Below are 23,179 nucleotides of genomic sequence, written 5' to 3'. Positions count from 1 at the left end.
TGTAGCCAGAGCAGGGGAAGGAAAGGGTGGGATGAATTGAAAGAGTAGCACTGAAATATATATATACCACATGTAAGTGGGAAACTGCCATATAACAAAAGGAGCTGAAGCCAGTGCTCTGTGACAACCGAGAGGGGTGGGAGGGAGGCGACATATGTATACTCATGACTGATTCACACTGATGTATGGCAAAAACCAACATAACACTGTAAAGCAGTTATCCTTCGATTAAAAAAGGGGGGAGAAGGCAATGGCACCCCACTCCAGTACTCTTCCCTGGAAAATCCCACGGACGGAGGAGCCTGGTAGGCTGCAGTCCATGGGGTCGCTAAAAGTCTGATATGACTGAGCGACTTCACTTTCACTTTTCACTTTCACGCACTGGAGAAGGAAATGGCAGCCCACTCCAGTGTTCTTGCCTGGAGAATCCCAGGGACGGGGGAGCCTGGTGGGCTGCCGCCTATGGGGTCGCACAGAATCGGACACGACTGAAGGGACTTAGCACCAGCAGCAAGGCCACTAAAGCTATAACTTCAGAGCAGGTAGATATCAATGACAACAGGTTTACTGAAAGAAGTGCTTGAAGTTGGTATTGTTGAAAGGAATGAAGCAGAAATAATATGAACGAAAGTATCAAGACAAGAGAGCACAAAGTCTGTATAGGAAAGAGTGCGTATAAATGGATGGCTAGCCCGAAACTCTTCTGGATCCTACAACTATTCAAAGCGTGCAAGGTCATCTCTGAAATACACAGGCAGGCCTCGTTTTACTGTACTTTGCTTTACTATACTTCACAGATACTTGATTTTTTTTTTTTTTTTTTAGACAAATGGAAGCTTGGTGGCACCCCTGCGTCATGCAAGACAACTGGTGTCATTTTCTCAAGAGCATTTGCTAGCTTCATGTCTCTGTGTCACATTTTGGTAATTCTCACAATATTTCAAACTTTGTCATTATTATTATATTTGTTATGGTGATCTGTGATCAGCGATCTTTGATGTGACTATTGCAATTGTTTTGGAATTTTTAAGCAATGAAATATCTTTTAATTAAGGTCTGCACGTTTTTTCAGTTGAGCTCAGTTCACTTCAGTCGCTCAGCCGTGTCCGACTCTTCGCGACCCCATGAATCGCAGCACACCAGGCCTCCCTGTCCATCACCAACTCCCGAGTTCACGTCCATCAAGTCAGTGATGCCATCCAGCCATCTCATCCTCTGTCATCCCCTTCTCCTCCTGCCCCCAATCCCTCCCAGCATCAGAGTCTTTTCCAGTGAGTCAACTCTTCGCATGAGGTGGCCAAAATACTGGAATTTCAGCTTTAGCATCATTCCCTCCAAAGAAATCCCAGGTTTAGATGTAATTATTTTTGCACACTTACAGACTACAATACAGTGTAAATGTAACTTTTATATGCACTGCGAAACAAAAATTCATGCACTAGCTTTATTGTGATATTGGCTTTATTGCAGTGATCTGTAATCAAACCTGCAATATCTCCAAGGTATGCCTGTATTATATGCTACTGTTTCTAAGTCGCTTCAGTCGTGTCCGACTCTTAGCGACCCCATGGACTTCAGCCTACCAGGCTCCTCCATCCATGGGATTTTCCAGGCAAGAGTACTGGAGTGGGGTGCCATTGCCTTCTCCACTGTACTGTATACCCAGTGGTATATGAAAGTCACAGAATTTGTGATGTTCCTTTGTAATTTGCTAAGTGAAGTCTGAAAACAATGTAGTGAAGAAGTAAATAAGAAGCTGTGTCATCCTATTAAGATGATTCATACAAAGATTTGCAAGCAGAAGAAAATGCTCAATGGAAGAGGGAAAAAAGAAGAAAAAAAAAAAAAAAACCCTTGCACTTGTTACACTGATAACTGTGCCAGACAAGTGGAATCTGGGTAATTACCAACTTGAAAGTAAAAGTATTAGTCACTCCGTCATGTCCAACTCTTTGTGACCCCATGGACTGTAGCCTGTCAGGTTCCTCTGTCTGTGGGATTCTCCAGACAAGAATACTGGAGTGGGTTGCCATTTCCTTCTCTAGGAGGTCTTCCCGACCCAGGGATTGAACCCAGACTTCCTGTGCTGCAGGCAGATTCTTTACCATCTGAGCCACCAAGCAAGCCCAATTACCAACTTCCAGATGAGAAGTGTCATTAGAGACAAGTGACCTGCCTACGACCAAGTGTCCAGATCTGTCGGGACTCTGTGTGGATGGGTCTGCTCACCTTGTCACAAAGCAGTCACCAATCCATGGAGCTCCAGCACCTGTACTGATAACCATTTCAAAAACAGGATTCTTTCTCTAACACAGACTTTTGTTCTCTCTCCCAGTGGCAAAAATCTAAGAGTTCTCCTGTCATACTTCATTCCTATCAACTGATAAACAGAGTATCTAAGAGAGATTCATTTACAAAATGGACAATGACTAAATCATAATAGCTTTAGCTCATCTATGTTTGACTTGATTCTGAAAATAGTCTCTTTCAGTCAACCTTACCTTCCCCCTTCCCACCCACCTACTCTTCTGTGCCTACAATTCAGTTTGCTCAATGTGCAATTTTACCTAATTATCTTGTCAAGAGAGATACTGGAATATCTTTACTGACACATGATAAATATGAAAACCTCCCTCTTCAGTAAATTACAAGGTACTAAGATCTTTTATAGATGCCAGTAATCGATAATCCATTTTAACAGTTCCATCGAAAGAAGCTGTTATCTTCCCTTTGGAATAAGAAATGAAATCTCTACTTAGGAAACAATTCCAAAGAACCCACATTCAAGAAGAGTAGGAAGAAATACCATGTGGACTTTTCACTAATCAAATCAGTGGTTGCCCTTAAAAACTGTTTAAGTGCTTTTGCTAAGTTTTAGCTGTAAGGCAGCTCATTAACTTTCAGAGATTAACTACAGGAAGAAGCTAGCATTAGTTGCACTAAAGGCACAAGGAATAAATTATTGGTACTAATCCCATGATTAAGGGGTTCTGTAATGGCTTCTAGTTGTCAATCACCCAAAAATGTGATTCAAAACAGCATGAATTGAAAGGACTTATGTTCATATAGGGAAACAAATTTATTCAAATGTATTATACTTTACTTAATCTGAGACCGAGGGATACACCATTCCATGAGTTGACTGTAAGGAGTACGCAGAAGGGGGTTGGAAGGAGAGAGGTGAGGGCTCCTGAGAGAGGCTGGAAGGAGCAAAGGGATGGGCCTGAGGTCCCCCAAAGACTAACCCCAGTGGTATGAAGATACATAAACCCACATGAAGGACCATGACCACAGGTGAACAGGCCCCCGCCACTGACTCTTTCCACTACTGTGGAAAGAGATGATTCTACCCTTTAAATCACAACTCCTCCAATGTGAGGAGGGAAACAGTCCAAGCTATTGACCACACAAATGCCTCCGAAGGAACCTGATGGCCCAGACCTGATCTGTAGTGCTGCCTGACAGCTGTGTATGTGATTAAATGGGGGAAATGTGGTGAAAAAAATGATGGCCTTTTTCAGCTTTTCCAGCATGTTAGCCAAGTGCCTTTGCAAACCAAAAAATGAACTTTCACTTTGCAAGGTCACCTACGAACTTCATGAGAGGCTCAATAATGAGGACCTTGGAGTTGACTTCTTGTCACACTAGCACTTGGCAAGCTCCTCTGCGGAACGGTTTCTATGGACAGAGCGGTTATGTGGAAGGAAGGCCATGTGAACAGGCTTCGTCTCCTCCAGGACAAGCCTAACCCTTAAGCCTCCTCATTTCTCATAAATTGTCAACTCCAACTGGTTTATGGAGTCTCCTATTATTATCTCTCTACCAAAAATATTTTAAAAGATATCATAGCACAGACACAGCAATAGGCATCCTTCATTAAGCACTTCTTAGATAGCAAGTATTATGCAATCTCATTTAATTCTTATAAAGCAGGTATTTTATAATTGATATTCACATTGACCTGAAAAATAACTCTTCAAAAATCAGATCTGCAATCTTAGGTCGACAGCTGTCAGAGGGTGAGTTCAGTAAATCTGGTCTGTTTCCAGAATTAATAGCTGTTGTTGTTTAGTTGTTAAGTCATGTCTGACTCTTTTGTGACTCCATGGAATCAGCCCACCAGGCTCCCCTGCCCATGGGATTTCCCAGGTCCCAGCCAAGAATACTGGAGAGGGTTGCCATTTCCTTCTCTGGAGGATCTTCCCAACCCAGGGACTGAACCTGCATCTCCTGCTTGGCAGGCAGATTCTTCCCCCCTGAGCCACTAGGGAAGCCCAGACTTAAAAATAGCTACTTTTTTTCACCCCTGAGCATCTACTACAACATGCCAAGTATTTTATATAAATATCTCAAAGCTTGCAGCAGTTTTGCAAGATGGAGTGAGAATACTCATTTTGCAAGGAGGGAACTCTACGAGTAGAAGGATGAAACAACTTACTCACCAAGGACACATCAGAAGGAGGTCACAGAGCTGCGGTGTGAATCCAGACCTGCAGGATTCAAGGACTGAGCACTTTCCACAAGATGAGAACAGGCCCCAAATGCATCTTTTTCGTACTACATGTTGTGCCGGTATAAGGAATTTTTTTCTTTACTATTTGGGGGAAAAGTAGCCTTAAGTAACATAACACAGAAAGGAAGGTAGCAGATGTATGAAAAGAATTGCCTCCATTTGGGTAATGGTAGCATTTAGTTTGGAGAAGGCAATGGCACCCCATTCCAGCACTCTTGCCTGGAAAATCCCATGGACGGAGGAGCCTGGTGGGCTGCAGTCCATGGGGTCGCTAAGAGCCGGACACGACTGAGAGACTTCACTTTCACTTTTCACTTCCATGCATCGGAGAAGGAAATGGCAACCCACTCCAATGTTCTTGCCTGGAGAATCCCAGGGACGGGGGAGCCTCATGGGCTGCCGTCTATGGGGGTCACACAGAGTCAGACACGACTGAAGCGACTTAGCAGCAGCAGCAGCAGCATTTAGTTTTTCCATTTTTAGGATTGGTAGATTTTTTCTTATGTACAATGCAAATCACAGTCATGATCAGCATCATGGTCCTTTGGGCCAAATAAAGATCAAAAGTTAATGCATAGCTCAATTTAAAAAAATGGGTAAGACCTATGACCTGAATTTCTATTGTCAAGCCTTCGACTCCAATATGGATTCTTCCTGGACTTGAATTTTTATTTACCTTATTTTTCAATGTTACAATATACTTTCAAAAAGCTAAGCTGCCTTAAATCCCCCTTTCTACACACTAACTATTCTCACACTAACTCTTCAACTAAGCCAACAGGAGAAAGCCAGTACTGAGAATTCTCTACAACATGGCACTCTGGACATCAGCCTATGAACAACAGCAACCCTCAGCTTCTGTTTCAACACAGGAGAAGGTAAGTACATTATAGTTCATAGACTTCCTCATACCTATAACATGCTCTTACCCATCCTTACATTTGAGACCACAGAGTCCTATTAGACAATATACAACTGATTGTGCAAAGCAGCACAGCACAGGCAGAGTCCCTTCCCAACATCTAAAGAGGTGGCACTAAACTGACCAGCTGAGATGAAGAGGTATCTCACTTGATCTCCGCCACCCAAGCAAGATCATGCAGATAATCAATCCCCTGGGTGACGGAAAAGCACATATCAGAGTGAAATAAAAGTGTAGGATGTGTGGCCTTCACGTCTGCAGCTTGAATAAGAAGGAACAGATGGAAGCTGTTCTCAAAGCTGACAGTCAAAGGTATCTCTGGCCCCTGTGTAGTCCTCCTTTGCTCACTGGGCTCCACTTGCTTCAGCCACCAAGGCTGTTCCTTTACTCAAATATGCCAAGAATCCACTGTCCCAGAATGGGGTCCCTCTGCGAATGCCTTTTCTTCCTTTCTCCAAGAGTGATCTGTTTGTATGTCCTAAGAGAGGTCTTTCCTATCTGCTCCCTGTGGGTTTCCTTTATGGTACTTACTATGACTAGCAATTTATTTTTAGTTGTTCTTAACTGTGTGTCTGTGGTGCGGGTCTCCCCAGTTAGAATATATGCTCCATAAGGGTAAGGAGGAGCCCATTTTGTTCCACATTTAAAACTGTGTTCGAAATACAAAGGTTCTAGTAAAAAAGATGATAATAATACTTCATGAATAAACCAATGCACTATTCCACCAGCTAGAAGCATCCTCTGCCATTTCAAAATGATCCCATATTCAAAACTTAAAGACATTGATGGGATCAGCAGAACTGAAAAGAGCAATAACAGGAATAATCTTGACAGATTGAAGAGCCACCTGGCTACACACCCACCACAGATTTTCTCTAATCTTTACAACCATAACCAGGTGGGGATCATGGTCCTCACAACTGAGAAAACAGCAATGCAAGAGGGTCAGGAGACTTGCTCAAGGCTACACAGTTGGGGTTATGGGGATCAGAGCTGGATCTTGAAATGTGGCCTGACTCCAAAACCCATGCCCTCACACCAGGCCACACAGGCACTAGTAGTTAACGTCATCTCTAAGATGCATCAAAGTGCCTAGAACAGGCCAGAGGTGAAGAGGGCTGTGGAGGCTGTGGTGAGCGAGAATCAACCCTGAGCTCAGGGAGCTGAACACACTCAGAAGAGCCAGGATCTGCCAGCTGGAGCTAACTACAGACACACAGACCCACAAAGCCATCTCTGATGTTGAAAACTACCAAGAAAAAGAAAGAAAATGAGAAAAAATAAGGGGGAAAGGAGACCAGGAACTCAAGTTTGGGTGTTTATGACAATTATCTCTTTCTTATAGGAGTGAAATTCCAGTAATCACTACCATTCATTAAGGATCGATCATGTGTCAGGTTCTGTAGGTCTGACATTTCACCGTGAAATCATTTATGACTTAAGAATATAGGAGAATGAGTTTCTGAGAACTGATTTCTCCCATGCAGGGACACACTGCTGGAGAGACTACCAGGATATACTCACGGTTTCTTGATCGGAAGCATCTGCTTTAATGCACAAGGCTGCCTCATCCAGCCTGTGTGCCTGCTTCTCTGTACATTGGCTGAGATGAGGAAATACCTCCAAATTCAACCAAGAGGAAGGAGAAGGCAAAATTATAGAAAAATCAACTTCAGAGGCGAAGATGACTTTTTTAAAGGAATAGTAACACAAAAACCCTAAAATAAAGAACATCTTTTTCTTGTAACTGCAATCTACTGACATCTTATTGGCATTGATTCAGCAAGTAAATATTGGGCAATTTCTACTGTATTAACAGCTGATCTTTAATACTCATGTGACTAAGCTGGACTGAATAGTATGGCAAATAATGGTCTTTTAAGTAAAGAACAGGGAGCACCAAACACCACTTGCTAACTCAACATTAGGTGTTCTGTTGCTCATAAGTAATGGCATCAGGAGATAATGATTTCCTTTTGGTAATTGCTGTGCATCTGCATAATCACACTGCGATCTGCTGTAATGATATGCTGGGAACAGTCATGCACATTACTAGATTGCCTGATAATTTATAATATATTCAGAGACCTATGGGGCGTCCTGTTTGGACAGATATGACGACCTTTTATGTAACAGTCAATGAAAAGAGGCATTTAATAAAATGCCAAAAATTTTTAAGCCATTATGCATTTTATAATAAACGTTTATTTGAACATGTCTATGCCTAGCAGAGGCATTACTTTGCCAACAAAGGTCTGTCTAGTCAAGCCTATGGTTTTCCCAGTGGTCATGTATGGATTTGAGAGTTCGACTGTGAAGAAAACTGAGCACCGAAGAACTGATTGTTTTGAACTGTGGTGTTGGAGAAGACTCTTGAGAGTCCCTTGGACTGCATGGAAATCCAACCAGTCCATTCTAAAGGAGATCAGCCCTGGGATTTCTTTGGAAGGAATGATGCTGAAGCTGAAACTCCAGTACTTTGGCCACCTCATGCAAAGAGTTGACTCACTGGAAAAGACTCTGATGCTGGGAGGGATTCGGGGTAGGAGGAGAAGAGGACGAAAGAGGATGAGATGGCTGCATGGCATCACTGACTCGATGGACGTGAGTCTGAGTGAACTCCGGAAGTTGGTGGTGGACAGGGAGGCCTGGTGTTCTGCGATTCATGGGGTCGCAAAGAGTCGGACACGACTGAGTGACTGAACTGAACTGATGCCTCCAAAATGGTGAAGTTACTACAATATTTATCACAGATTAATACTGTCACCCATGTAACAATTTCATAAATATTTAAGATGTAGATGGTAGTATTCCAGAAATATTAATAAAATTAAAGTTGATAAGTTATAACAGGTCTTGACCATTCAACCGGGATGCTGGGAAAGATTGAAAGCAGGAGGAGAAGGGGACAACAGGGGATGAGATGGTTGGATGACATCACTGACTCCATGGACATGAGTTTGATTAAGTTCTGGAACTTGGTGATTGACAGGGAGGCCTGGCGTGCTGCAGTCCATGGGGTTGCAAAGAGCTGGACATGACTGAGCAACTGAACTGACCTGACCATTCAACACTACCCCTCTTCTTTAAACCCTTTGGTCCCATAGCTTCCCTAGAATAATATTCCTCCCTCTCAATTGCTGATTTTGTCCCTTTTGCTGGCAGGTCTTCCTCTCCCACTAATTGTGGAAGGTCCTCCAAGTTTCTGCCAAGTCTTTCTCCTCTCTCATTCTACATTCACTCCCAAAGAACACCAGCAACATGACTTATTTATCATCTATGTGCCTATGACCCCCAAATTACTATCTCCAAACTCCACCTTTCCTTATGAATCCCAAATCTGTAAGGCACTGTCCACTTGATCTTTCCTCTTGGGAAGTGCCACATGTATAACAGTTCTATTCCTTTGCCTTTTCCTCATCTTCCCCTAACCTTGGTGTCCCTAACTAGTATTTTCTGTCTCAAATGATGTCATCATCCAATGGACGGACCAAGTAAAGTCCTGGATGTAATTTTTGACCCTCCTCCTTTCACTCACCTCCATAGCTAGTTTATCCCTATTATTGACTTATATAGTGCCATCTATTTCACTTTGCAGGTATCTCTGAAGCCCATTCTCATCACTCCTATACTTTCAAAACTCTACTCCAGGCTATGGTCACCCATCCTAGAGTCTATCACCACCATAGTTCCCTAAACAATCCACATATGTCTGCAATGGCCTCCCTAAAATCTTTCAACATGGTGGCCACAATGATCTTATCAAAATGAAAAACTGATCATATAACCTCTCTCTCTTATCTGAATCCTTAGGTACCTTCCTATCACTCTTAGGAAAGAGCCCACAGCCCTAGATAGGGCCTACATGGTCTTGTTACTAGGTCTGGTTTCCCCCCATCTCACGTCATGCTCCACCAATTCTCAGGGCCTCACCCCATCACCATCTGTTAGGCCTGCAGAAATCATGTTCCATCCTATCGAGGAGCTTTTTATAGTAAACTGTCCTGCCTTCCTAGAAAACGCTTCCCATCTTCTCATAGTATATTCAATACTTAATTTTGAGTCAATAGTTATGTCTCAGCTCAAGAGTTATTTCCTCAGAAAAGTCCTCCCTAACTATGCCAAATCCCCTAATTGGGCTCTCTTATGCAGGGCCTGTCACAGTTTTAATTTCACATTTGCCTGTGTCATTATTCAATTATGTTCTGTCTTCTACCCTAGACTAAAAGTTCCAGGACAACCCAAATGTCTGCTTTTGTTCACGACTGTAACCCTAGGACTTAACACTAGTCCTAGTACACAAGAGATTCTCAGTAAATATCTTTGAATCAATGAATTAAAAGTCTCAAATTCAGGGTTATTACTACTGAAAACAAAAACTAAGACGATCTTTAGCATATTGGTGTCTAAAGAGACGTATGAAGAGAGATTGTACTGAGACCAGTCGACAACAGCTCAAAAGGAAAAGTAAAATTGAACAGTACAACTTCAAGATTCCTCTAAAACAGACTCTGAAAAAAGACATGGACGTAAACTTACACGAGTTGCGTGCTTACCCACTGTCGGTGAACAGGAACTCCAAATGGGTCATAAAAACCTCCCAACGGGAGACGCTGTAGCGCTGGGCCAGAGAGAGAGCGATGCTGTAGACGTTTTCCTCCAGTGTCCTTCACAAATGTGCATCAACCACAGGGAAGGGAAAGAAGAGAAACACATGGCCTTAATCAGCAGAGAAAGCGTTCATTAGGACTGCTCTCCAGCTAAAGGGGGTGCAGCCAGCGCAGTCCCTCATAAGACATGTCACAGTAATTCAGGAAAAGTACACCCAAGGGATTTTTAATGCTCCTTCTTCACTATGGTGTGTTGCAATTGACCAAGGAATCGTCCAGATCAATGCACCTCAAACGAGGGTGATTCAGCCCCACTCAGGGAACATTTGACAATTTTGTCTGGAGACATTTTTGATTGTCATGGTGGGCAAGGAAAAGGAGAAAGCAGCTGGCATCTAGTGGGCAGAGGTCAGGGAGGCTGCTGACCAACCTATAATGTACAGAACAGCCTTCCTGCAACAAAGAATGACCCAGTCCAAAACGTACTGAGATAAAAAAATTATGGTCTAGATACCAGAGCCTACAGTGAAAAAGGAATACAAAGAAATGGATCCCTGCCTCACAGGTAAATCTCTGAGAAAAACACAGTTAGTCACTCAATAAATTCTCATTTTCTACACTGGGCCAGCTATTATGCTAGCTGCTTAAGATATAAAAGCAGCAAGATGTTTCTTGAGGAACTCACAGCCTAGTGGAGTATATGAGGTGCGAACCAGGCATCAAACAGAACGGGGGAATGTTAAAAGACTACAAAATACTGTGAGGATACAGATGAGAGAGTGAATGGGGATTAACTAAGCAGAGGCGGTAAAGAGGGAGAAGAGATAAATGGGCTTTTGATAGACAGGGTGTCACAACCATGAATGTGCAGGGTCCTCAGGTCTACTGAAGGACCTATACCTTATCCTACAGGCAATGGAGGCGCAACGGAAAGTTCAAACCAGGGAATCGTGTCATCAGATTTGAGAAGCTCTAGGTATGTAAACAATTCTGGTCCAGAGCACCCACATAAAGGCCATATTGGAGAGACTGTCACAAGACCTCAACTTTCCTGAAGCAAAGGAAACATAAGGATGGAATTCACTGGAAGGATGGCTGTCTATCAGCAGACGAATGGACAAGAAAGCTGTGGTACATATACACAATGGAATATTACTCAGCCATTAAAAAGAATACATTTGAATCAGTTCTAATGAAGTGGATGAAACTGGAGCCTATTATACAGAGTGAAGTAAGCCAGAAAGAAAAACATCAATACAGTATACTAACGCATATATATGGAATTTAGAAAGATAGTAACAATAACCCTATATGTGAGACAGCAAAAGAGACACAGATGTATAGAACAGTCTTTTGGACTCTGTGGGAGAGGGCAAGGGTGGGATGATTTCGGAGAATGGCATTGAAACATGTATATTATCATATATGAAACGAATCGCCAGTCCAGGTTCAATGCATGGGACAGGGTGCTCAGGGCTGGTGCACTGGGATGACCCAGAGGGATGGCATGGGGAGGGAGGTGGGGGGGGGGGGGGTTCAGGATGGGGAACACATGTACACCTGTGGCTGATTTGTGTCAATGTATGGCAAAACCACTACACTATTGTAAAGTAATTAGCCTCCAATTAAAATGAATAAATTTTCAAAAAAAGGAAGGATGGTGGACAAAAACCACAGAAACGGGAATGAAATGCCTATTACCACCAAGTAATACTGCTAAGACTACACTTAGGCTCACTAAGGATACTGATGTTTGTAAGTTGGATCATCCAGGAGCTGGCAAATGATTTCCGTTCAAAGCCAAACAGTAAATCTTTCAGGCTTTACCACCATATGGTCTCAGAAGCATATTCTTCTATTGCTTTTTACTCCTGCTTTTCCACAAACCTTTAAAAATGTAAGCCATTTTTAAAAATGTAAAGCCATTCTATGCTCATAGACTACAGAAAAGAGACCAAGGACTGAATTAAGTCTATCTATACCTGGATTATTAGGTAACTGTCATTAAAAATTATTTCTTAAAGGATTTATTGAGTACTGACATCTGCAGGATAAAACAAGAGTTTGTGGAGAATGGGGACCATTAGCAGTTCACTCTTCCTATTATGAGTCTGGCACAGCATCTGACACCAGGTATGTACTAAGTATTCGCATCTTTATTATCTGATAAAAGTGGGAAGAAAACGAACTATATTCTGTTTTCCTCAAAGTCACCCTAGCCACTGAGACAGTAATAACTCATACAGACAAAAAAGGACAACTATAATGTATGCACAGAAAACAACGGCCATTAAAATGGACAGACAATTAGTAAGAAAATAAAGAATGGCCACGTTTGAAGGTGGAGCTGCAAAACAGAAGGAAGCAGGTTCTTCAAGGATTCTTTGTGTGAGATGCTAAAATGCTGTCTCCAAATCAGAAGTGCTAACTCAGAAAACTCATAGATACTTTGAGATATTTTGAACGAGTCATCTAAAGACTGCTGTGTATATTTATAAACAACAGATTGTGGAGAAGATTCTATTATATATTTATCAAAAGCATATATTTTTCCTCCAGGATATGCTTCAAATAGCACACGCTAGCTGGATGCTTAAAAAAAAAGACGAGACAAAGCCCTAGCAAAATGTAATTGATGATGTAAGGCATGCCTTATCTTGTCAACTTGTATCTGCATAATAACCCTCTTCTAAGAAACCATAAACATTCTCACTCAGGATTACCAAATACCCAAAGAGAAGCCCACTGGACTTGGCAATAGGAAGCCCAGGCTCAACTCCTGGCTCTGCGACCTTGAACAATGCTTTAATGCTCTGTGCTTCTCACATTCCTCTTCCAAAAGTAAGGAGACTGGATTAAATTCTCTCTTCAGTCACTTTCAAATTGAACATTAAACGAACCTAAGAAATTATGAACCTCCAGGAGAACAGAGGGGAAGAGAAAAAAAAAATTGTACATTTCTCTTAACTGAATTCTCCCATAGGCTGTCCTTACTATCTTTCTTTGATCTCCATTTTCCCTGCCTCACTCTAAAAAGAATTTGAGTGTCTTCTCATAGGAAAAAAGCCCAGGATAATATAAAGTGCTATTAGAGTACCAAAGTTATTTTGCTGCTTTAAGATTTAAGAATAATGATGAAAAATAGCAAAGACCACTGCAATAATCAAGACCATCTTTGCTATTTTAAGTGCATGCTAAGTCACTTCAGTCATGTCTGACTCTTTGTGACCCCACAGACTGTAGCCCATCAGGCTCCTCTGTCCATGTGATTCTCCAGGCAAGAATACTAGAGTGGGTTGCAATGACCTCCTCCAGGGAATCTTCCTGACCCAGGGATCAAACCCGCATCTCCTACGGATCCTGCATTGCAAGCAGATTCTTTACCACTGATTTTAAGGTACTTATCAGGAAAGATTGATAATTGTAAAATGTAGGCACAATCTAACATTGTTTCAAAGGCTAGAAACCTAGACTGAACTGCATGCCAATGCTTCTGGGAAAATTCAATCAGGCAGTGTGGGGAGGGTGCGTGGTGCTAAAGACGTGATGCCTTTGGTAGGTAGCAGGAAATCACAGCTGTGATCTTTACCATCTATGGAAACTTGGACCAATTACTTAATATTAATAAGCCTTAAGTTCTTTGGAAAAGGAAATGGCAACCCACTCCAGTATTCTTGCCTGGAAAATCCCATGGACAGAGGAGACTGGTGGGCTACAGTCCATGGGGTTGCACAGAGTTAGACACAACTGAGTGACAAACACTTCTAAGTTCTTCAGTTATAACATGGGGATAACAACATTTTATATCAGAGGGTTACCTTTAAGGATTAAAAGATGTTTTCAAAAGAAAGTTTATAGAGCATCTAACACCATTCTAGGCCCATAAGAAGCACTCCACAAATCAGGGTGTTAAAAACAAAACATACCTCTAACTTAATAACCATTGTGAGTGAGCCCATTTTATAAAAATATCTTGTTTAACTTCCCCAACACCTGACACCTAATTCTCATTTGATCAGAACTCATTTGATCTAAAACAAAAAATGAGGACCAGTATTAAAACCAAGGAGAACTCCATACCTAGAAGAGAACATTCCCATAGGCCTTGAACTGTACTGCCATCTCACACAAGGGCTAACTTTTCTCTGGAAAGAGCTAAGGGACAAAGGAAAAAAAGGAAGCTGCTATAGGCCTCGAACAAGAGAAACTGCCAGCGTGAAAGATCTGCTTTCTCTAGGAACCCAGGACAGATGAAGGTGCCCTGGACCCACAACACGCAGTTCCTCCTCTTGGATTAAGTCGACTGTACCTATTTTTAACACAGTGAGGAAATTAAACAGCCATATAGTAGAAAAGTGAGATTCCAACCAGGAATCAAAGGGAGTCTTGTTTTTAAATTTCTAAAGTAAGCTTCATGGGCTTCCCAGGTGGCATTCGTAGTAAAGAACCTGTCTGCCAATGCAGGAGACATAGGAGACCTGGGTTCAATCACTGGATTAGGAAGATCCCTGGAGGAGGCAAGGCAATCCACTCCAGTATTTCTGCCAGGAGAATCCCATGGACAGAGGAGCCTGGCAGGTTACAGTCTATGGGTTTTCAAGAATAGGACACAACTTAAGTGGCTTAGCACGCACACGGTAAGCTTCATACTTTTAACCCCTGATCATACTGCATCACCTCTAACATAGTACTGGGATCAGGATACCAAAATCATAGGGAGATTTTCTTATAATTATCATCCTTACTATTTTAAATCTGCAAGCCTGAAATACAGTCTGCATCTACTGATCATTCAGAAGGCAGCTATCCTCACCATGATCCCACCAACAATCCATTTGTGAAGACTCCCACGTCCCTCACAGGATCGGAAGAAGAAGGGAAAACCCTGCTTACAGTAACCATGAATGGACATCTTCAAGGGACTGTGATTCATAGTCCTGATAACTCAGCTTGTTCTTGTGTGTTTTATCCCATCCCTTTAGGAGACAAAAGTATCTCTTACTCGGCCAGGCCAAGGATGGTTTCCCTTTTGTACTGGTCGTCGGCTGTGAACCGCTGCACGTCCACACCCTTCCGCAGGCCCTGGAGGATCTGAGCCTGAGTGAAGTCCAGCAGGCGTTCATTGTAGTAGTGCAACTGCTTGGTCAGTGCAGCGAGGTCCTCGGGCCAGGCCTCGTGTCCATACAGAGTCACATGCCTGCTGACCATCTTGATCAGTTCTTTGGGATCAGCCTGTGAATAACAAAAAGAGTAATTAGAAAAAAAAAATGTAACAATGGGAAGAAGGTCTGTCTGGCCCTTCACACGGCCACTATCTAATCAAGGTTTACAACCACCCTGGGGAGTCTGTTGCAGAGGTGGTCCATTTTGTAGACCACAAGAACAGGACACAGAAACTGAATCTAGGAATGGATTTCTGGACGTCTGCTCTGTTCTTCCACTTTAAAAAACCTCCATTCCCTCCCCCCCCCCCAAAAAAAAAAATCTCCATCCACTTAAAAAATATGTATGCTTGTTTTTTCAACTACCATTAGATCCTTGAGCCTATTCCAGATCTCTTCCCTAATTATCTGATCATTTATAATAATTCACCCTGGAAGCAATTTTTGTCATCATTGCCCCTGAATAAATATGCTTTGGACCATCTAAGTATTCTCAATAACAAAGCAGTAGTTCAATAATCCCATTAGAAATGCCTAGACAGTTAAGTAGAAGAGTATTTTCTCCAGGGATAAGTAAGGGGGAAAAAACCCATCCTTGTTCCTACAATCATTTTTTTCTAGTTTCATAAGAAAGTATGCAACCAATTTTTACTTTGCTCAATTTAGGGCTCAATGGGATACTATCCTGTAATTCTTTGACTCATTTGAAAAAACCCTGATGCTGGGAAAGATTGAAGGCGGGAGGAGAAGGGGATGACAGAGGATGAGATGGTTGGATGGCATCACCGACTCGATGGACATGAGTTTGAGTAAACTCTAGGAGTTGGTGATGGACAGGGAGGCCTGGCACGCTGCAGTGCATGGGGTCACAAAGTCGGACATGACTGAGCAACTAAACTGATACTGATGCTACAAAACAATTATCCAAATAGAACAAAGCCCAGAATTGATCGGCTGACAGGAAAGGTGGTTATTTATTTATCTATATTAAATAAATATAATATAACCACATTTATTTAAAGTTGGTTTGGGTGTCAATGAAGCCATAGCAGCTCCACCATGATTCTAGAGTTACCTAACATGTGAACAACATTAACTCAATCCCTCCCAGCTTCTGGGAAAACATGGTACATATTTTAATATAAGCAAATTGGGAAAAAAAAAAAAACACTCCCAAAGCTACCTGTGGTTCTCAAAAACACATCTAATTATAATAAGCTGTCAGCATTTCTCATGCGTAAGTCATCATTCTGAACTGCACAGATTTATCAGTGTTGGGTCTATATTGCCAAACCTAATCTGACATTCTCTCTCTTGATCCTATTAAGGTACAGTCTGGGAGTAATGTGGAGAAGGCAATGGCAACCCACTCCAGTACTCTTGCCTGGAAAGTCCCATGGATGGAGGAGCCTGGTAGGCTGCAGTCCATGGGGTCACAAAGAGTCGGACACAACTGAGTGACTTCACTTTCACTTTTCACTTTCGTGCATTGGAGAAGGAAATGGCAACCCACTCCAGTGTTCTTGCCTGGAGAATCCCAGGGACGGAGGAGCCTGGTAGGCTGCCGTCTATGGGACTGCACAGAGTCGAACACGACTGAAGCAACTTTAGCAGCTGGGAGTAATGATAAAAACCAATTAAGGAAATTTTCTTGGATTCCAACAGGCAGATTTAAGAAAAGGTCAACCTTACTAAATGCTTCCCCTATCTCATTCATATACTGAGTCCTATCCTCAAAAACTGCAGATATCTGTCTCAAGTCAAAAGACCCAGCTTTGAAAGCCAATGCTCCCAAGTAAGTGGCTGTAAGATCATCTGTCATTCACTCAACAAATACTTTTTGTGCACCTATGATGTGCCAGGTAAAGTCCTAAGATGTGACCCTTTCCTCCAGGAATGTAGTCTATAAGGAAAGACAATCAAGCAAACAACAATAAATGGTTTGATACCACTAAGCACAGGGTGCTATGGGAATGAATACAGAGGGGTTGGCTTCAGGCATGTGTCAAGCAGGGCTTCATGAAAGAGTTAATTTCTAGTCTAACTATTCAAGTGTTAAGTAGTAAAAAGGCTATCAAGAAACAGGGGTTCCCCTGGTGGCTCACTGGTAAAGAATCCACCTGCCAATTCAGGAGACATGGGTTCAATCCCTGGTCTGGGAAGATCCCACATGCTTTGCAGCAACTAAGCCCAGGGGCCACAACTACTGAACCTGTGCTCCAGAGCCTGGGAGCGACAACTGCTGAAGCCCACACACCCTAGAGTCCGTGCTCTGCAACAAGAGAAGCCACCACGATGAGAATCCCTCTCACCCCAACTAGTCTCCGCTTGCCGCAGTTAGAAAAACACCTGTGCAGCAAGGAAGACCCAGCATGGCTATAAATAAATAAAATTATTATATATTAAAAATAACAGGGAAACAAATTCCAGTAAAGGTGAGAATATGTGCTAAGCCTAGATGGCTAAGCCCTGATGGGAAGATGGAGTGAACAAAGCTGATCCTACTGCATTTATAAGTTATCTGGGAATAAGCTGTGTAAGGCTGGTATATCTGGCAACGGATTTAGGCAAATCGGATCCCATTCCTAGGCTCTTAGTGCCTCTTCATCTGTTATTTAACCCGGCTCCCTTCTGCTTACAGACTGAAGCTCATGAGGCCCCTCCCTGAACCGCCCCCCAGAGGCACAGCCCCCTCTGAAGCTGTCTGGCATATGGATGCGGCCAGGGAGCCAGCAGCCCATCTCCACCTGCTCTGCATCCGGGTGTGCCCTGTTGTTGCCTGCTCATCTCACACCTCACCCAGTAAGCACTTTCCTGCCTAGAAAGAGAAAGAGCAGGAGCAAATATCCAGCAACTGGGGTCTCAGGGCAGCAGGACAGCTCTTCTGTAGGTGTTCTTTCAGGGAGCTCTTTGTACTGGTTTTGCACTCCACTAGCAAACTCACGTTGATCAAAACAGTGAAGAAGGCTTTTTTCCATGTATACTCTGACCCTCTGATTTCAGACTCAAGTCCTCCAGCCTAAAATTGCCCAATGTGCTCTGAAGGCGGAGCGACAACCAGGCAGCCCATCTCTGTGTATGACTCCATATCCTGCTCTACCAGGCTGTTGGTTCCTACTCCCTACTCATGGAATTGACCACCTTTACTCTCCCAAGCGCTTCTTAGGGTAATTGTACCACACTCATTTTCTCACTCTTTGTTTTCTGGCATCTCATGGATTTGGTACCTGTATTGGGAGAGTACACCAAATATCTGATCTCATTTCTATTCTCTTTCTAACACCATTTATGAAACAAATTTCCCAAACCAGGTTAGAGAGTTCAGCTCCAAGAGTACTAAATAGCACACAGCAATAATGTACATAGTTGCTACTATTAACATTACACTGGCTTTTCTTTATCTTACAGAGAGTTTCAAGTCTCCACACACAACCTTCATTTTCATATGTGGCAAAAAAAACACCTATTCTTTTTTTCGAATGAGGAAAATGGCATGACAGGGTGTAATAAGCATGGATACACATAAGTTACTAGCTGGATGTCCTTGTGCAAGCTACTTAACAACTACAAACTTATTAGTCTTATCCATAAAATGGCAATATACTATAGCTTGCATGGTTGCACAAAGCCTAAGAAACTATACATACACACACACACACACACACACACATAAAATACACAAACCAAACCAAGACCTGGTCCATAGGAGGGGCTCCAAAAATGAAAGCAATTATGGAATGTACTCAAAGGTATTCCCAGGTAGCACAGTGGTAAAGAAGCTGCCTGCCAATGCAGGAGACTCAAAAGATACAGGTTTGATCCCTGGATCGGGAAGAGACCCTGGAGAGGGAAATGGCAACCCACTATAGTATTCTTGCCCGGAGAATCCCATGGACAGAGGAGCCTGGCAGGCTGCCGAACAAGGGGCTGCAAAGAGTAGGACATGATTGAGTGACTATGCACGCAATTACTGATACATCTGTTACACTTTAATTGTACTTCTATTGCATACTTTACATTGCCTCTCTTTTAAGTATTAGTCTCTGGAGGGCAGAAACCATGTGTACTTAGCTGTGTCTTTCCCACAGCACATTAGAGTTATGGAGTAAAAGAGGGCCACACCAAAGAGCAGCAGCAGCTTTTATGTCAGTTGTACTAGTTTATATACCAGATCCTTTGCTTACTAGAGATGCAATTTGGGGCAAAAATTCAAACCAATCTTTTGGCCAGCCAATACTTTGTTCTTGACAGATGCTTCATAGAGAGTAGATGGATGAGCATGTTTTAAGTTCTAGCTTTCCATGCAAATTATTTTCTAATCATTATCACTAGTACTTTCTGTCCCTTCCTCCAGAAACTTTACCTGTCATGATTACTTCCAATGTGTTTTAAATTCTGGTAACAATTCTTCCTCTGGGCTCATCACAATTTCTCTCAATATATTCCAAAAGCATCCTCTACTCAGCCCAACAATTCATTTCACACATTCATTCATTCACTTCACAAGTGCACAGCATTAAAGTTTCTAAAGCACTTTCACATGATTTTGATCTGACCTTCATACCAACCCAGTGATGGGTACAGGAGACTGCTGGTAACTGCTTTATAGATGCCAATCTCCAATTAGGGATCCTGAGCTGGAGTCTCACAGCAAGGAAGAGACTCAAGCCTCCTGGTCTCTTGTCTCATGGGCTCTCCACTGTACCAGGCCCTGCTCCTTACCGTGCCAGCAGAGCTCCCTGAATGTCCTACATCCAGTTTCACACATAAAGTCACTAATTTTTGAGCAGAGTATATTCAAACCTCTCTCCCTCTTTTTCCACCTAAGTTCAATGATATGATCCATGAGTACAAAAGTTTTTAGCCTCTAAGAAACTTTTGAAGGACTTTACGGGTAGCTTTGAAATCTCCCATATTCAGTATTGACATGATACTACAAAAACTGAAAACATAAAAAAGCATAAAAAATTTAAGAAGTATAGAGAATAAATTATTCTAATTTCCCCCCCAAATCTGGCAATGCAGTTTCTTTAAGGTGTAGGAAAAAAATATGCTTTCTTTAGAGACTATGGCCAGGCCCCTGTAAAAAAAAAAAAAATTTTAATGTACATAAATATTTATGAGACTAGAATTTTGAGTAACTTCATCTAGTACTACTAACTAGTAGAGGTAATAAATCCATTCAGGCTTAATAGTCTCCATTTCTTGGTAATATTGTTTGGAAACTTTTAAACAGGTGGTATGTTTTCCCTCTAGGGTTGTTATTTGCTTGAGATAATTTTCTACTTAGTATTTTCAATTAGTAGCTTAAAAAAATACATCTTAGAAATAGTCTACCATAAACTTTTGAATTTCATCCCCTGCCAGGTTTGATTCTCTAGCATATAAAACTAAAAGACACATTTCCATTTTTAAATGATCTTATCTTCTTAAACTTATTTTTTTTAAGCTAGATAAATCACACTTCAAGATGCATATATGGGAAGAGGGATAAACTAGGAGTTTGAGATTAGCAGATACACAGTATTCTGTATAAAATAAACAAACAACGAGGTCACACTGTATAGCACAGGGAACTATATTTAATATCTTGTAATAACCTACAATGGAAAAGAATATATGCATCTGTGCACTTGCATGCTTATATGTTTAACTGAATCATTTTGTTTGTATACCATAAATTAACACTTTGTAAATTTCAATACTTCAATTTGTAAAAAAAAAATACAATACTTCAATTTGTAAAAACGATGCAGTCACAATAATTACAAAGGTAAGACACAAATAAACAAGGTACAGAAATGTGTATAGCTTACTCATATCTGTATTAAAAAGTTGTTATATAAATATGTACATCCATAACTATTTCTGGAGGGATACAAAAAGGAAACTGACCTTTTGTTTTATCCTATTTTCATCATCTGTTTTTTGCCATGTGTGCATTGTTTTTTCAACATAAAAAGTTGATTAGGACAAATACTAGAAGACGAAATTCTCTGCCAATCATCATTACAGATCTCTAAAAAGAAACATGAGGGACTTCCCCACTGGTCAGGTGGCTAAGACTCCACACTCCCAGGGCAGGGGGCCTGGGTTAGATCCCTGGTTGGGGAACTAGATTCCATATGCTGCAACTAAGATCTGGCGCAGCTAGCTACATCAATACATCAATCAGTCAATCAGTCAATCAATAAATATTAAAAAGAAAAAAGGTCCGCTGGGCTGCTCCGATGATCACCCAGGTTTGCTGCCGGGTCCTGGAGTCTGTGTGGCTGACGCAAGATGTGCTTCGCACCAAGATGCACAGGCTTCTTACCAGAAATGACACCACAAATTATATCAATACTTTCATTCAAACCTAGCAATCTACTTAAGTTATCATTCCTGCAGCTCAGAACTGCAGGGGGTGGAAAGAGAAAATGTGAAAAGACTGTGAAAATAGAAACAAGCTGAACTGACAATTGAGTGGAAGCAAAGCTTCGTGGAGAGTTATTATGTGTGGGCAACAAATTGAAACCACTTGGATCTCCGTTTCCAAGATGATTCATCAGGAGTTTGCCATGTCTCATTCAAACTCAGCAGTGTGGTTTTCTGCAGGGAGAGATTCTGAAAAGACTCAAATAATGAGCCATTAGGTAGTCAATGGACAATGCAAACAATACTTAAAACATCCAGCTAACAGGCCCGTCCATGAAAAGTCAGGACTCCCAAAATGTAATACTGATGGCTGTTCAATTAAATGATTCCTCAAATTAGTCACATGCCAACAGTCACTGAGTAACTAGAGGTGGGTGATGTCCTGGGGACTCAGAATAGACGGGGATTCCTGCCCTCAACAGGATCATATGTGGAAAGAGGACGAGGTGCACCGGCTACCACAGCCTACAGGATCCACTCTAGGGGAAGTCTGGAAGAGAGCCACGAGAGACGGAAAGCAACTTGTGGTTCAGCTGGTAAAGAATCTGCCCGCAATGCGGGAGACCTGGGTTTGATCCCTGGTGTTGGGAAGATTCCTTGGAGAAGGGAAAGGCTACCCACTCCAGTAATCTGGCCTGGAGCATTCCATGGATGGAGGAGCCTGGTAGGCTACAGTTCATGGGGTCACAAAGAGTCGGAGACGACTGAGCGACTTTAACTTTACTTTTCAACTTAAAAAAAAAAAAGATGTATTTACAATAATTAGAAAGGTAAGACAGAAAAATTTAAAAAAAAATCATTTCAGGCAGCAGAGAAAGTTTCACACAGGAAGCTTTTTTAAGCTCAGACTTATCTGCTGCTAGTGGGAAGAATTAAGAGGTATTTCAGGCAGGAGAATTACATCTGCACAGACACCAAGGTGTGAGAAAGGATGTCAAATTCAGAGAAATATACAGTTTGAACAGTCAGAGCATAAACTTCAAATGAGCCAGTGTCAGGATCATGACTGGTGGGGTGAGGAAGAGCCACCAGTGTCAAACACGGAAGTAGAGATTTCAGCCAGCAGCCACTGCAAAGTGGGTAGAAACACCATGCTGGAGTGCAAGCCAGAGATCACTCGGGTCGAAAACACAGGGACACACTGCTTCTGAAAGAAAGCTGGAGTGGCCGCATGACCAGGCAATGGGCAGGTAAAGACTGGAATCAGGAGCTCCAGTGACTGAGGTCACTTTCTACTGGAGCGACCCTGAGCAAGTAACCCAGTTTCTCCGAGTCTTACCTTCTGCACAGAGGTGGCCACTTCTGCAAAATGAGGCTGCTCAATGGATCAAACGGCAGAATGAATGTGAAAGGTACTAAGACAGCCTATGCCTTCCCAAGGTGAGTCTCATCCTTCTACTGTTCCCAGGCAGCTCCCCTAAACAAGCCCCACATACACCACTGCTGTGACCCCTCCTGACACCTTCCTGGTCTAGAGGAGACCCGATCGGGTCACAGTGAAGTCTGGTCACCAACTCCACTGCTATCCTTTCCCTCTGGAGTCAGGCAACACTTC

At 42.2% G+C, this 23,179-nt stretch overlaps 1 protein-coding gene across 1 annotated transcript in view; it reads right to left on the bottom strand.

Annotated features, from left to right (window-relative positions):
- The window catches only part of NBAS (NBAS subunit of NRZ tethering complex), a 336,306-nt gene that overhangs the window by 97,404 nt on the left and 215,723 nt on the right, over positions 1-23,179 (bottom strand). Inside the window, exons 41-42 of the mRNA XM_052647567.1 lie at positions 15,048-15,277; positions 9,992-10,102 (exon numbers count right to left, since the gene is read on the bottom strand). Of these exons, the coding sequence (XP_052503527.1) occupies positions 9,992-10,102; positions 15,048-15,277 (341 nt within the window). The remainder of the gene's footprint in view (positions 1-9,991; positions 10,103-15,047; positions 15,278-23,179) is intronic.

The sequence above is a fragment of the Budorcas taxicolor genome, chromosome 11 (genome assembly GCF_023091745.1).
Source record: "Budorcas taxicolor isolate Tak-1 chromosome 11, Takin1.1, whole genome shotgun sequence".
NCBI lineage: Eukaryota > Metazoa > Chordata > Mammalia > Artiodactyla > Bovidae > Budorcas > Budorcas taxicolor.
The sequence above is the reverse complement of the archived record's forward strand: the minus strand, read 5'-3'. Positions and strand labels throughout refer to the sequence as shown.